The 13077-nt window shown below is 42.2% G+C and overlaps 1 protein-coding gene across 1 annotated transcript in view; it reads right to left on the bottom strand.

Moving 5' to 3' along the window:
• Positions 1-12540, bottom strand: part of SCIN (scinderin) — a 48176-nt gene extending 35636 nt beyond the window's left edge. Inside the window, exons 1-3 of the mRNA XM_041466753.1 lie at positions 12333-12540; positions 8524-8678; positions 6819-6980 (exon numbers count right to left, since the gene is read on the bottom strand). Of these exons, the coding sequence (XP_041322687.1) occupies positions 6819-6980; positions 8524-8678; positions 12333-12531 (516 nt within the window). The 5' untranslated portion in view covers positions 12532-12540. The remainder of the gene's footprint in view (positions 1-6818; positions 6981-8523; positions 8679-12332) is intronic.
• Positions 12541-13077: the final 537 nt, after the last annotated feature.

Raw genomic sequence — 13077 nt, 5'->3', positions numbered from 1 at the left:
CTCATTTCACATATCCATAAAATCCAAATTTGTTGAAACTGCAATACAGTGAACCATTGAAAGTTGTGGAGTTTTGATAATCCAAAACAACCTCCAAATTCTTTCAGCCAGAACACCTCTGAGGGCACCATGAGCTAAAAAAAAATTAAAATTACAATAGTGTCTTTGTAACCAGTCTTTGGTGTCTCCCATTTGACTCAAATGGAACAAATTTTCAGACTAAAAATAAGTCAGATATAGCAGAGTCATGTGCCTGGTACATTCATTTTTCCCCTCATACCTGTTTTGCTAGTATGCACTAGGAATAGTTTTTGCTATACCACAGTGGATTAAGGGGTCAGTACCAGGATAATCTTAATTATAAACAACAGCAGCTCAAGCAGCAAAACATTTGGATTTTCTACAACATCAGGAAGAAAACTAACTTAACTGAGTCCTTGTGGATACATGTGTGTCCAGTCCACCCAAAACTTAAACAGTGATCTCTGGTGCAGTGACTTTTCTGCGTACAAGTGGGGGTGAGGGGAAACTTTCCAGTCCATAGAGTATGAAGAAAAATCCACACTCTGAACACTTTAACTGAAGTAGGGGGCAAAAGGACTTTTTTTTTTTTTTTCCCCTCCATCTGATGACTTTGAGACTACAGCAATTTCTAGAATGCTGGTATTTACACTGCTGGCTAACTGGTTCACAGAATTACAGAAAAATTAAGATGCTTGCTTACCAAGATACACGTTTTATAGACAGAGCAACATTTTAATGCTGTTAATAAGTTAATAAAGAACCTAATCACTTTAGTTCTTCAAGCTCAGCTACTTGTTTGGCAGCTCCCTGCTGCAGCATGAGCAATAGTTTAACTCTCAGCTGGGGGAAACCGGAGAATAGGTTAGTTGTGGGAGGAAACATGTGAATGGAAAACCTACATGAGTCAGTTAGAGCCAGGGAAAGCAACTAAAAATGTACAGTGATGAATGGCAAAATGCAAGAACCTGTTCTCCCAACCCTGCTTATACCTTAACAGTGACTTTGCTTATTAAAGCAATTAATATGCCTATTGTGAGCTGCTTTATCCAATGGAAGAGAAGCAAAGTCACCTAAAAGAAGTAGTGAGGGAAGAAGATTACAAAAACCACCAGGACAATTGTGCTTAAGGTTGCAATGTGATGCTGAATCATACCCCGTGGTCATAACCATAAAGCAAGTATCTGTCCTCTTGCTCTTTAAAAAGCAGAAGTTACTTAGAAGCTACTTTTCTTTTTGTTAGCATAATTTAATCTACACCTAGTTAACAGTTGTTATGAAAAGCAGCTGTCATAAAAAGCCAGCATTTTTGCCTGATGTATTTCTTCTAGTGTCTTTGTTGCAAGGCAGCAATTTTCCTCCTTCTGACATGCTTATTATGGGTTCTATTAGGAACATACTGACCAGATACATGACGACAACAACTCTGTTCAGTCTCATACTTTTGAGTTCTAACTTCATAATTTTCATTTGGATTCATGAAGCCCTTGGAGACATACATACATAGATTGCTAGATAGCACAAGTTGTTTCTAAGAATACTGTGGACTCTTATATTTCAAATCGGCAACCTCTTGGCTGTTTATGGATCAGTTTATCAGCATCTCTATAGGAATAGGAAGAATGGACAACCGAGTACAGTTTACCTTCAAACTTCATTTAGCTTGAGCTGTAGTTATCACCTCACCCATCTGCACTCTTCCTTTGGGAGAAGGGTGATGTTCTGCCTGGAGAACTTTTATTGTACTGACAAAACTTTCTGCAATCAGGCCCAAGCTGAAACCTCAGTGGTAGCTATCACACATTGCCTTCACCCCCTTATTCTAACAACTCTCTCTTCATTTCTTTGAGAAGGCTGAGCACTGCACAGCTCTCTGCCTTCCCTTTGCAGTCACCTAGCTCATGGCACTGCTGCTGTATTGGGAGAAGGGTGATGTTCTGCCTGGAGAACTTCCATTGTACTGACAAAACTTTCCAGATGCAATCAGGCCCAAGCTGAAACCTCACTGGTAGCTATCACACATTGCCCTTCACCCCCTTATTTTAACAACTCTCTCTTAATTTCTTTGAGAAGGCTGAGCAGTGCACAGCTCTCTGCCTGCCCTTTGCAGTCACCTAGCTCATGGCCCTGCTGCTGTCTCCCATCAAGAGATTAATCAGACAGAGGGAGTCAAGGCTTATATTTCACAAAGCTCTATCCAAACACACACACACACACACAAGCAACTCTATTTAAGAATATTTTTGCTGGTCACTAAGGATACAACTTCAGACAGCCTTCATACAGAAGGGCTTCCCAAACTGAGTTAGGAAGCATTCAATAAAATCAGCTGATCAATTAATGTTGCTTTGTTTTACTGTTACTCCCATTATTTCTGCTCCATGTTTCGATAATCACCCCAATTACTGACACACCTCAACACTCCAGTTTCATAAATAACCAGCATACAGGGTTAATGTCACAATACTGACAAGCTTCCTTCCCACTTTAAACCAGGACAATTGACAAAAGATATGAAAGTCTTTAGCACATCTTCTCAGAAATATACATATATAGAGAATGTTTATATATGCATCTAAATAAATACTAAAAAATAGCCTCGGAAACCGTATGTGCGTTATTAACTAAATGGCACAGTGATTTATCCCTCCCTTGGCCTTCTGTGATAATTTTCCATGTCTGCCTGCTCCTGGCTGTTTTGAGAATTGTCTTGGTGATGAAGGAAGAAAAAGGACTGTGTCTGAGGGGAGGTGGCTGGAGGATGGGGTGAAACAGGGAGAGCTGCAGCCGCAGGTGAAGGGCAGCACAGAGCCAGGCCAGGCAGCTTGAGGCCACCAAGAGCTGTCAAACCCATCCTGGTGCGTCTCAGGTGGGATACCAGCAATAGTTGAGGACAGGATTGGAAGGGCCTTGAGGAGAAGCTGTGTGAGGATCAGCTGAGGTCATTTGGTCAATTCAGCATGGAGAAGAGGAGATGGAGGGAAGACCTCACTGCAGTCTACAATTTCCTCCTGACGGGAAGAGGCAGGGCAGACACTGAGCTCTTCTCTCTGGGGTCCAGTGACAGGACCTGAGGGAGTGGCCTGAAATTGTACCAGAAGAGTACAGATTGGATATTAGAAAAAGGTTCTTCATCCACATGGTGGCTGGGCACTGGAATGGGCTCCTCAGGAACATGGTTGCAGCACCAAGCCTGAGAGAGTTCAAGAGGAATTCGGATGATGCTCTCAGGTATATAGTTTGACTCTTGGGGCTGTCCTGTGTGGGACTAAGAGTTTGATTTTATGATCCTTGTAGGTCCTTTCCAACTTAGCATATTCTGTGCTTGTGTGGCAGAAAATAGCAGCTCCTGGGAGGCCTGGAGCAGGCCACTTTGCATAGAAGACCCAAATCATCTATTCCCTCCCAGAGTGAACCCATGGGAGATGGAAGGTTTGGAACTATGCAACTGGACAAGCGGCACTAAGCAGCACCTGACACAGGAAGGTGTGCTCCACTCCAGGCCCTCTCAGCAAATGCCTTGCACTTGTCTTGCCTGCCCAAAGGTTCCCTTACAGAGAGATTCCCAGGTTCACCAAAGAGGTGCCATGGAAATCCCATGTAGAAAAAAACACCTCAACTTAAACCGGGGTCTGGGATGCCAGCACTCTCCTGGATCACTCCCTCTAAGGAAGATCAGTACAGTCACAGCTCATGGTGTTACAGAAGACTGCTTGAGTGAAAGATCTTCACACATTTCCCAGAGATAACCATTCCTCTCATAGCACAGACAGTGCTTTCTCTGCCTTCTGCAGCTATTTTCTCTTCCAGCCAAGAGAGTTCAAGGGAGGCAAAATGAGATATCGGCAGGGTATTTGAAGTGCTGTAATGTGGCTTAGTAACAGATGAGCCAAGGTGCTGTGTGGGCTGTACACATGGAACAGGACCCTATGGGATCCCGACCATTTTTAACAAAGAGAGAGACTGTCAGGAGACAGGCAGTTACAATGCTATTTTTTGATCTTATTTCCGGCCAAGGTTTGACTCCAGTAACTTAGAAGTCTGGATCAAGATGGAACAACCTTCGTTCAAGGTCAGGCTGAAGGGGCTCCGAGCAACCTCAGCTTGTTGCAGATGTCCCTGCTCACTGCAGGGGGAGTTGACCTAGATGACCTTTAAAGGTCCCTTCCAATCAAAACTGTTCTATGATCCAGGTATGCGATAAACATCGGAACTTGAACTGTAAATATGTGAACCTAGCTTGAAATGCCCACACACACTTTTTACTTTTTCCTGTAAAGGAAATCCTAGTAGTAAGTAATGACTTTATTCCTATTCATTATTATCTTTCATAATTTTCCCTTATCTCTTCAAACCACGAGTTTAAAATACTGCAGTAATTGAGAATAACAGGAAAACTGAAATGATTTTTTATTATATTAGATAAGCAGCTTGATAAAATATAACAGGAAATGGACAGCACAAGAAATTTTTCAGTGCCATAGAGACCATCCTTCTGGTTAGTGAAGAGACTGGGGAAAGTAAATCTAGGAAATTCATCTTATTTGACACACTACAATAACTTCATATTAAAAGCACTGACCATAAGCTCATTATTTTATGCAATTACTGCCCATTATTCTTAGACAATGAGTCTGCAGTGGTCTGCAATAAATACCAAGACTAAAAAGCAACCCTATTTAAGATTAACTTTATTTCAATTGTTAAGTAAAGAAATCTACTTTATTGAAAATACTTTCCTTTTTTCAAAGGAACCTTAAATTCAATTAAGAGCTCCTGTAAAGACTCACAAAGCCTTCCGCATTTTCAATGGGCCTTAATCATGGAAAATTTCAATCTGAAGTGCAATTATTTCAGCTTGAAATATAGTTCTTATAAAACTTGAGCAAGGTTTCTCCTGTGACGTTGTATTTTCTATCACACTCCTTTATTTAGAGGTACTTCACTAGACTTGTATATCATCATCCTGAACTATGTCACCCATTTTCATTTCCCACAAGCATGGTCTGGTTTATGCAATAACCTGTGACTGTGAATATCTAGATGTTAAAACACTCTTTCCCTTAACTTGTCAGTACACCCAGAAAAATCTCTTTGTCAACTGACATGACAAGACCAAGAACTGTATTAGACGTGATTTGACTGACATTTCCCAGAGAATGGCAAAAAAACAAGGGATCTAGCGATTGTTCACATCTAATCTTCCTGCAAAGGCACAGGGTTCCATTGTTGCTTGACCTCTGTCTTGTCAAACAGTGAATCAGAAAGCAGTGATGTTACACTATAAAAAGGCTCCCAAAGTACATTCAGTATCAGGTAAAGACTCTAAAGCCATATTACATTTCAATTGCTTAGTTAGAGCACTCTCCTCTCACCAAAAGGGATATGCCCCAAACTACACATGTAACACTGCAACACATCCATAGTGCACTTCATCAGTGCCATTGCCATGCCTGCAGTGTGGCCCGAGCAATTACTCAAGGTCATCTGGGTAACTGCAGCATAATAAGTGTCAGAACAAGTTAAATTCATGGAGTACACCCAGTTCCACAGCATGTCCATGGGAGTTTAACTCCAGAAAACTCAAGCCCCATTACAGCCTTACTGCAAAAGCAGCATTATCTAGCAATGCATAGTTCCAAACCTTCCATCTCCCATGGGTTCACTCTGGGAGGGAATAGACAATTTGGGTCTTCTATGCAAAGTGACATTGAGAGATTACTTTGGATAGTGATCACAAGGCTGTTCCACATGATTAAACCATGCTGACATAAGGAAAGTATGATAATATTCCAAAAACACTGTTTGGTGTTCCATCTGAAGGCTGTGAAGTGTAATAAAAATCAAAGATATATTGGTATCAAGTAGCTATATTGATTATCTTCAACTGTCATACTAGGGGATACTTTCAGAGAAAAAGATACCATGAATTTTCTTATTTCAGAGAAAATTCATACCATGAATTCAGAAGAACCCACTTTTCAATAGGTCAGGGGAATCCTGAGATCTTGAAGCAGCTGACCACTTCCTTGTGAAATACTACAGTTAAAATTAACTGCAGATAAACTATTTCCTTTCACATGCTTTCCATTTTATACATGTGAGTGTAATTTCAAATTGGTAACTAGAATCAAATTAGCGTGGACTACATCCCAGCTGCTACTCTTAGTTTCAGAAAGTCTTAGCATGTATTCTGAGGTGACAGCACTACATTTTAGGCCATGTGAAGCAAGCAGAATTATCTTCTCTTATGTTTTGATATTCTTCTGTGATGTCTGTACTTGTTTTCAGCAGAAAGCCTTGAGCACAGGATTGCTTCTCAAGTGATCTCTTGAAATATTCAAGTAATTTTATAATCACTTTTGCAGCTATTTCTTTAGGGTCTACTGTAACTATCAAAGTTTGACTATGAAGAAATGCTCTGAAGAGAATGGTTTCATCTGTGTTCTGCTCTGTACTAGGACTGATCCCATTCATCTGGTAGAGAGCACCAAAGTCAGACTGGACGTAGAATGAACTGTTTAAGCTGTTCAAACACCAGTAGTGAAAAACCCCAGTGCCCTTCCTCTCTGGAAAAGAGAGCTGTTTCTTGACAGATAATCTGTGCACACTTCAGGAAACATTTAGGGCAGTTTGAAACCTTTCAAGTGGTGTGACACTAAAACAACTTTTCTAAAGCAGATTCTTTCTGCTGGTTCACATGCATGACAAAATCAGTTTTGCATTTTAGAGGATGACTCAAACCTCGGAAGGGATGCAGCTCTTGCTTTTCATGTTTTGCTCTAGAAAATACTTACATTTCCGAGGTCAATAATGAAACAATCTCCTTTGTTGAAGCTGGTCCAAGCCAGGGGGACTTCTGTGGCTCTTACAACTCTTCGGCCCTTGATATGCAGCAGCCTCTGGGCACTCAGATCATTAGTAACAACATGATTAAATCCAGAGGCAACACCACCTGCCTGAATAAAACAAAACAAAGCAGTCAGCTTTATTTCAGCTTAATTTCTGCGAAGTTAATGGTCTGTTTTTTTCCACTTTATTTCTGCGGAGTTTATTTTTTTTTTTTTTTTTTTTTTTTTTGCTACAGCTGAGGAGCTGTGGAAAAAATTAGTTTATGTAGTGAGAAGCAAGCAAAAGTAATGTACTGTTTAAGAGTGCTGACTACAGAGCAGACAGACATCACGGCTGCTGAACTCTCAGGTGTGAGCCTTTAGCCAAGGGAGCAGATGGCACCGTCCTTCAAAGGGTTTTCAGATAAACAGCAAAGGTGAAAGCACAGAATTTACAGCACTCTCCAACCTCCTTCAGAGGATGAGATAATACTGAACCCCATTGTTAGGACAAAAGTCAAGGACTGAGGAAAAGCAGAGAAATACGCAGCTCCTTTTGAAGTTTTTCAAACTTGAATCTCAGAGGTCCAGGTGGTTTTAGTCCCTGGTTACATGTAGATGGAGAGATAATTCCACAGCAGCTCTGCAATTTTATGAAAGGAATATTTGCAACTTAAAAGTCAACCTGGCAAGGAGTAGCAAACTAGGGGAAGTGAGAGCAAACTGTTGATTTACAATCTGTGAGTGTAAAAATAAGCATAATCCTGTAAACTGGCTTGGATGTCTGCCTCTGTGAGGCAGCATTCTCCACTCCTCTGGGAGACTCAGACCTTGTGCTGGAACAGAGAGTGGCTCTTGAAATTACAAAAAAAAAAAAAAAAAAAAAAAAAAAAAAAAAGGGGGCATCACTCCCAACCTTACTTACGCAGAGTTAAAAGCTTGATTGTGTAGACAGAGAGAAGCTACAAACCTTCATAATGGGGGGAGGGAAAAGGCTGATTGAGCCATGGCTCCCAGAGCTTCTACTATGGAGACATTCTCAGGAGATCTATTACTTTATTCTTAAAAAAACCACAGATGTTGATGGGGGGAAAAAAAATTACTTTTCAGCTATTCAGCTTCTGGAAGTGACACAAGGACACTGACACTATACCTTTCCAAAAGCTAAAATTTTTCAAAAAATTTTGGGAGATTGTTTTATCTACTTCAGAAAAAAAACCGCAGTAGGACTGCAATAACATCATTTTTAGATTCAAATGAAGTTCTATGAAGTTCTGGTATTTCCATTCTATTAATGTTTCTAACCACTTGAGCAAACTGCATTTGAACAAAAATACTTGGTCAGAAATTTTTTCTGTGACATTTAACATCTCCCAGACACAGAGTCCCTACTGTGAGCTCTCTCAGACACACAAGTATGAAATTTCAGGACAGCTTTATTTTGGAGAAAAAAAATTGGGAAAAGTTTTCACATATCAGAAGAGGCACCAGCAAACAAGCTGCTGCTTTCTGTAGAAACACTGGACTCCTACAGTTAAGGATGGGTGGTTCAGATCTAAACCCACAAAGCATTAATAAACTATTTTTAAAATCTCCATTTACAAAGAAAACCATTTTTATTCAGGGAAAATGTTACATACAATTTCAGAATGTATTTTTACAGACTCTTTACCTTGTATTTAATTCCTCCTTTGAAGTAACCCACAAACTCAGTAGACTCATATCCTTGAATTTCTCTACTCTGCACAGGCTTTCCTCCTAGATAGTCATCCAGTTGAACAGCAAAGATAGCTGCAGCTGTGCTTTCATCCTGGGTGCATTCTTTCCCTGAAATAAGGGGAAATATGTCAATAAAGCATTAACATAATTTTGAATTCTGTTGGAGAAATTGTTTCTGCAACAATTGGACACTGCCTTCAGCAGGTTGTATAACCCATGTTTATGCAGAAACAAAGCACTGAATCACAATCTTGTTCACCACCAAATAACATGATCTTCCAGACCATTTCTTGACTACTTGTAGAACTGCGTTCATAAGGAGAAAAGGGAGTAAAAAATAGTGAAGTTCATCTTCTCTTAGAATCTTCAAACAAAAGAATAATTTAACTGAGTTTAGCATGGCAAGTGTCAGCTGTAATTTTTGGACTTTTAGCTGAAGTTCAAAGAAAGAAAGGCCATGTGAAAGGACTGTCCGGATGGTAAAACATATATTTATTCTAAGAACAACTCACCAAGCCATAGAGCCAGAATAATTCAAAAGCAGTCCTCTTGACACTATAACGTAAGCAAGATATTTTGCCTGGTACAGCTGAGAGAAAGAAAAGCAGCTTTGGGGCTCAGATATTTGCTTCATGAGGTCACATTTTGTTTTGCACCTTATAGAAAGTAGCCTATCCCCAAGACTGTGGCAAAATAGCCTTTTGACCTAGTGTGCTGGTGCCTGTACATGCAGAAAACAGGCTGTATAATACACCAAAGATTTTAATGTGTGCCCAAACATTTTCGATGAACATTTTCAGCAGTTTTAATTGTTTCAAGAAAAGCACAAATAGAATCAAGTCTCAAAACCCAGGCTTCTCAGTAACTATAGCAGAAAAAGGAAAGGTGAGGCCTTCCATTTGGGTCCCAATTGTTCCATGATAGAACTTGCTATGTTCCAATATGCTTTTGCAGAACTGGGTACCACCTTAAAAGGCAACGGCAATGTTTTGGATGTTTAAGGGGTGGGTTTTGTTCTTTTTCTAAATAGGGGTAATCATATCCATTAAGACTAGATCTTTCTAAATTACTACTTGCAAATACATAACAGGGTTCAGGGTTGAAGAAAAATGGTTTTTGAACAGTCAGAGATAAGAACTACTATCAGACTAGGTCTCATAGCTGTTATGCAATAAAATACTCAGCAAACTCCAATTAAAAAAAATCAAGTGAGCATCAATCCAAGCATAAGTTAATCAAGCTTGTATGAAAACCAGATTTATCTTACAGTCTAAGGCACAAACACCTATAAATAAGACAGAACATAAAAAGAAAAAAGAACAAGCTTTTACCAAACAGATAACAGATCCTGGGTCACATGGACAGATCTTATGACTTCATCTCTGGGGACAACGGTTAAAAAATAGTTTAAAAACACCATGCATGATTTTATTAAAGATACAAAGTGGGGTATAGCCAATCTCACTTGCACAAGTATTTTCATCCTGGCACAGTGGATGCTATTTCCATTATGGCCAGTTTGAAGTGCAGACAGCTTACTTAGGATTAGTACAGCTACTGAGGCACCCCTCAAGTGCCAGTAGAGACAACTGAGTCAGGATGTCTGAGCAATATTGAAAGTGGATACAGCTGCAGCAAAACAGATACACATTGATTGGTGGGCCATGCCAACAATGTTGATACACCCTGGTTAGCTTGTTCAGAAATTATGCAACCTCAACAGCATCTCAGTGTATGTGAGATACTTGCTGGCTTTCCGAAGCTTCAGCATGGCAGAACAACTGTGGGTCACTTTACCCCACTGATGCCAGTCACAGCTGAAGACTGTCAGCACACTGAGGTCACAGACCATCCTCCCATGGTCTAGCCTTCTTCTAACCCCTTGGGTGTGCCTAAGCAAGGCATTAGGAGGACCTTTGTCACTATGTAACAGGAAAATTTGATGTTGGGGGTCCTTTTTGCGGGTCAGAATCTGTGCACACTCACAGCCACTGTACATGGCTGCCACAATAACATACCACAGATGACAAGCAGGAGTAGGACTGCATCACCAAATGACAAGGGCCTCGTAAGTACCTAAGACCAAAGTCTGTACTGTTTCCCCCATCACAGTAATTCTTTCTTTACATCCCGAAGATAGTGACTGCTGCAGCTGTCCAGAAACACTTATGGGAAGTCTTCAGAAAGACCCTATTGTGATCTTCCTCCCCACAGATTATAAAGTCTTTGCTTACAAGGGAAAAATTTGGTGTACATAACAGCAGTGTAAATCAGTTAAAAACACCAACATTATTCTACAGTTTTTGCCCTGAGAGTGACTGGCCCTCCCAATACACCTTATTTGAAGTCCTGGTCTCCTGTTGTATTAAGTGTGCAGCAGTGTTCGAGATTATTCCACCTTGCTACTGAAATATCTCGCAAGCAGGAAGGGATTTGCCAATAGTGAGCCTCCCTGCTGCCACCTCACCAGCTGCACAACAACAGTGGGTGCCCAGATCACCTGAAGCCATTTAGACTACCTAGACAGCACCACATCAGCACAACATGTGCATCAACGTGTACAACTAAAGCTCTTTAGCCACCAGCAATGAGGTTTTAATTGCTGCAAATGTCAGTCACTGTTCTACCTTCCCTTCCCAAGAGCTGCAAACAGCCCTTACATCACTCTCTGTGATGTGTCTACAAGACCTTCACTAGGACATGAGTAGTTCCAGCTTCATTAACAAAGGTCTACAAAGCCAAACCCTGCTACTAATTAGCAGCACTGCTGACAGAAAAGTCTCTGCCAGAAATTCATTCACACTGCCATCTATGATTATACTCTTACCAGACATAGACACTAACATGCTTGCCAGCTGGAAAACTCCGAAGACATGCAAAATTCAACGCTCAAACATTTATGCAGAAACAATCCAAGCTTTATCTGCAATTATTTTTCAATGCATGCAAAAGTACAATGAGAACTGCAGCAACTCAAGCACGTTAATGTTAATACACCTATCTATGTGCGTTCATTGAGATGATTGCCTACAAACACAAACTTGGTGAAAGAAGAAAAAAGTTGTAAGTTTCAGGCAGCTAAACAGCAATCACTGTGGCAGGATCTGTTGCCAGATGGGGAAGTCACATGAAACCTCCAGGAGATGAGTCACATAAAATAGAACTTTGATGAAAAGCGGGCTGGTCAAAGTGGAAGACATCAGCCCGGTTCCAATCGCAGTAGGCTGTCAGACTGATATTAACGAGGTTTTAAAGAAAACCCGTGTCTGCATGTGATCTCTGTACCAAAGCAAAATTAATCTAGCTGGAAAAGGCACACCCAGACACTAACCAGGGCAACAACACCACAGGGAGATGGTCAAGAGGACATTTTCACCCACATAGAAATAAAGGCAACAAAATTACTCGTGAGTGAAAGCAAGATCTCACTCCAGAACCTCTGTCGCGTGCAGCCAAGATTTGCCTTTAACACTTCAGTACTTTCCCAAACTACCACCACAAAGTAAGCAAGCTTTCACCTTTCTGCCACACCCCACTGTCCCACCACTCAGTCCCTCAGCATCGGAGGAGATGACGCTTGGCACCAGCCCGATCCTCGGTGGCAGCCCCACTTCTGCCTCCACCTCCAGTATCCCTCTTGGAAGCCCCGCACCCGCAGCCTTACTGAGAAGGGCGGGGGAAGCCCAGCCCCGGCGGGATGCCCTGGAGCCCGGCGAGCCCTTCAGCAGCCGGGTGTGCCCTGCGGGCTGCCCTCGCTCCTACCGAGCCAGTAGTGCAGGCGGTAGGCGACGTTGTCCCCGCGGCGCTCCGTGCGCAGCACCAGGTACGCGTCCCCAACGAAGAAGTCGCCGTGGCGGCTCGGGGGCACCGGCACCAGCTCCAGCCGCTCGACGCGCCACACCTGCAGCCCACTCTGCTGCCCGGCCTCGGCGAACGCCGCCGGGAACCGCTCGGGAGCCATGGCTGGGAGCGGAGAAGCGGCGGAGGCTCCGCAGCGCCCGTTTATAGCGCCGGGCGGGCGGGGCCGGCCCGGGCGGGTGCGGAGCGATGCGCCTGTCCCACCCCTTCCAGCAGCGCCCGGGGCCGGCTCGGCTCTCCTTAAATTAATAATTTTTAACACGCCTGTAAAACAAACTCACCCGGAATCCCTTTGGCGTCTGTTGCCCAGCGCCGTAGAGGGGTGTTATAAAGAAATCAGCCACCCTCACTACAAACGTTTCTCTAGTCTAAAATAATAGGAGAAAACCCCCAAAAAGACAAGAAAGAAAAGTACAAGAGGGCTAATCCAGTGTCTGCAGATGTCGTAGCATTGTGCTGTTTGCTTCTGTAATTATCACATTTGCCTTGTATGAACTGCTCATACCAGAATACAGAGTTTCTATAGCTAGTGCTTGCAGCGGAGCGCTTTTTCATCCCCGGCTGGAATGGCAGAGCACAGCTCTCATTGACCCAGTAATCTCATTTCTTTTTGTTCAATACTGATAGGAATCTTTCGGGGGCCGGGGGG

This window comes from Pyrgilauda ruficollis, unplaced genomic scaffold (assembly GCF_017590135.1).
Source record: "Pyrgilauda ruficollis isolate IOZ18807 unplaced genomic scaffold, ASM1759013v1 scaffold2, whole genome shotgun sequence".
Lineage (NCBI taxonomy): Eukaryota > Metazoa > Chordata > Aves > Passeriformes > Passeridae > Pyrgilauda > Pyrgilauda ruficollis.
Note: the sequence above shows the minus strand (reverse complement) of the source record. Positions and strands in the feature narration are given on the sequence as shown.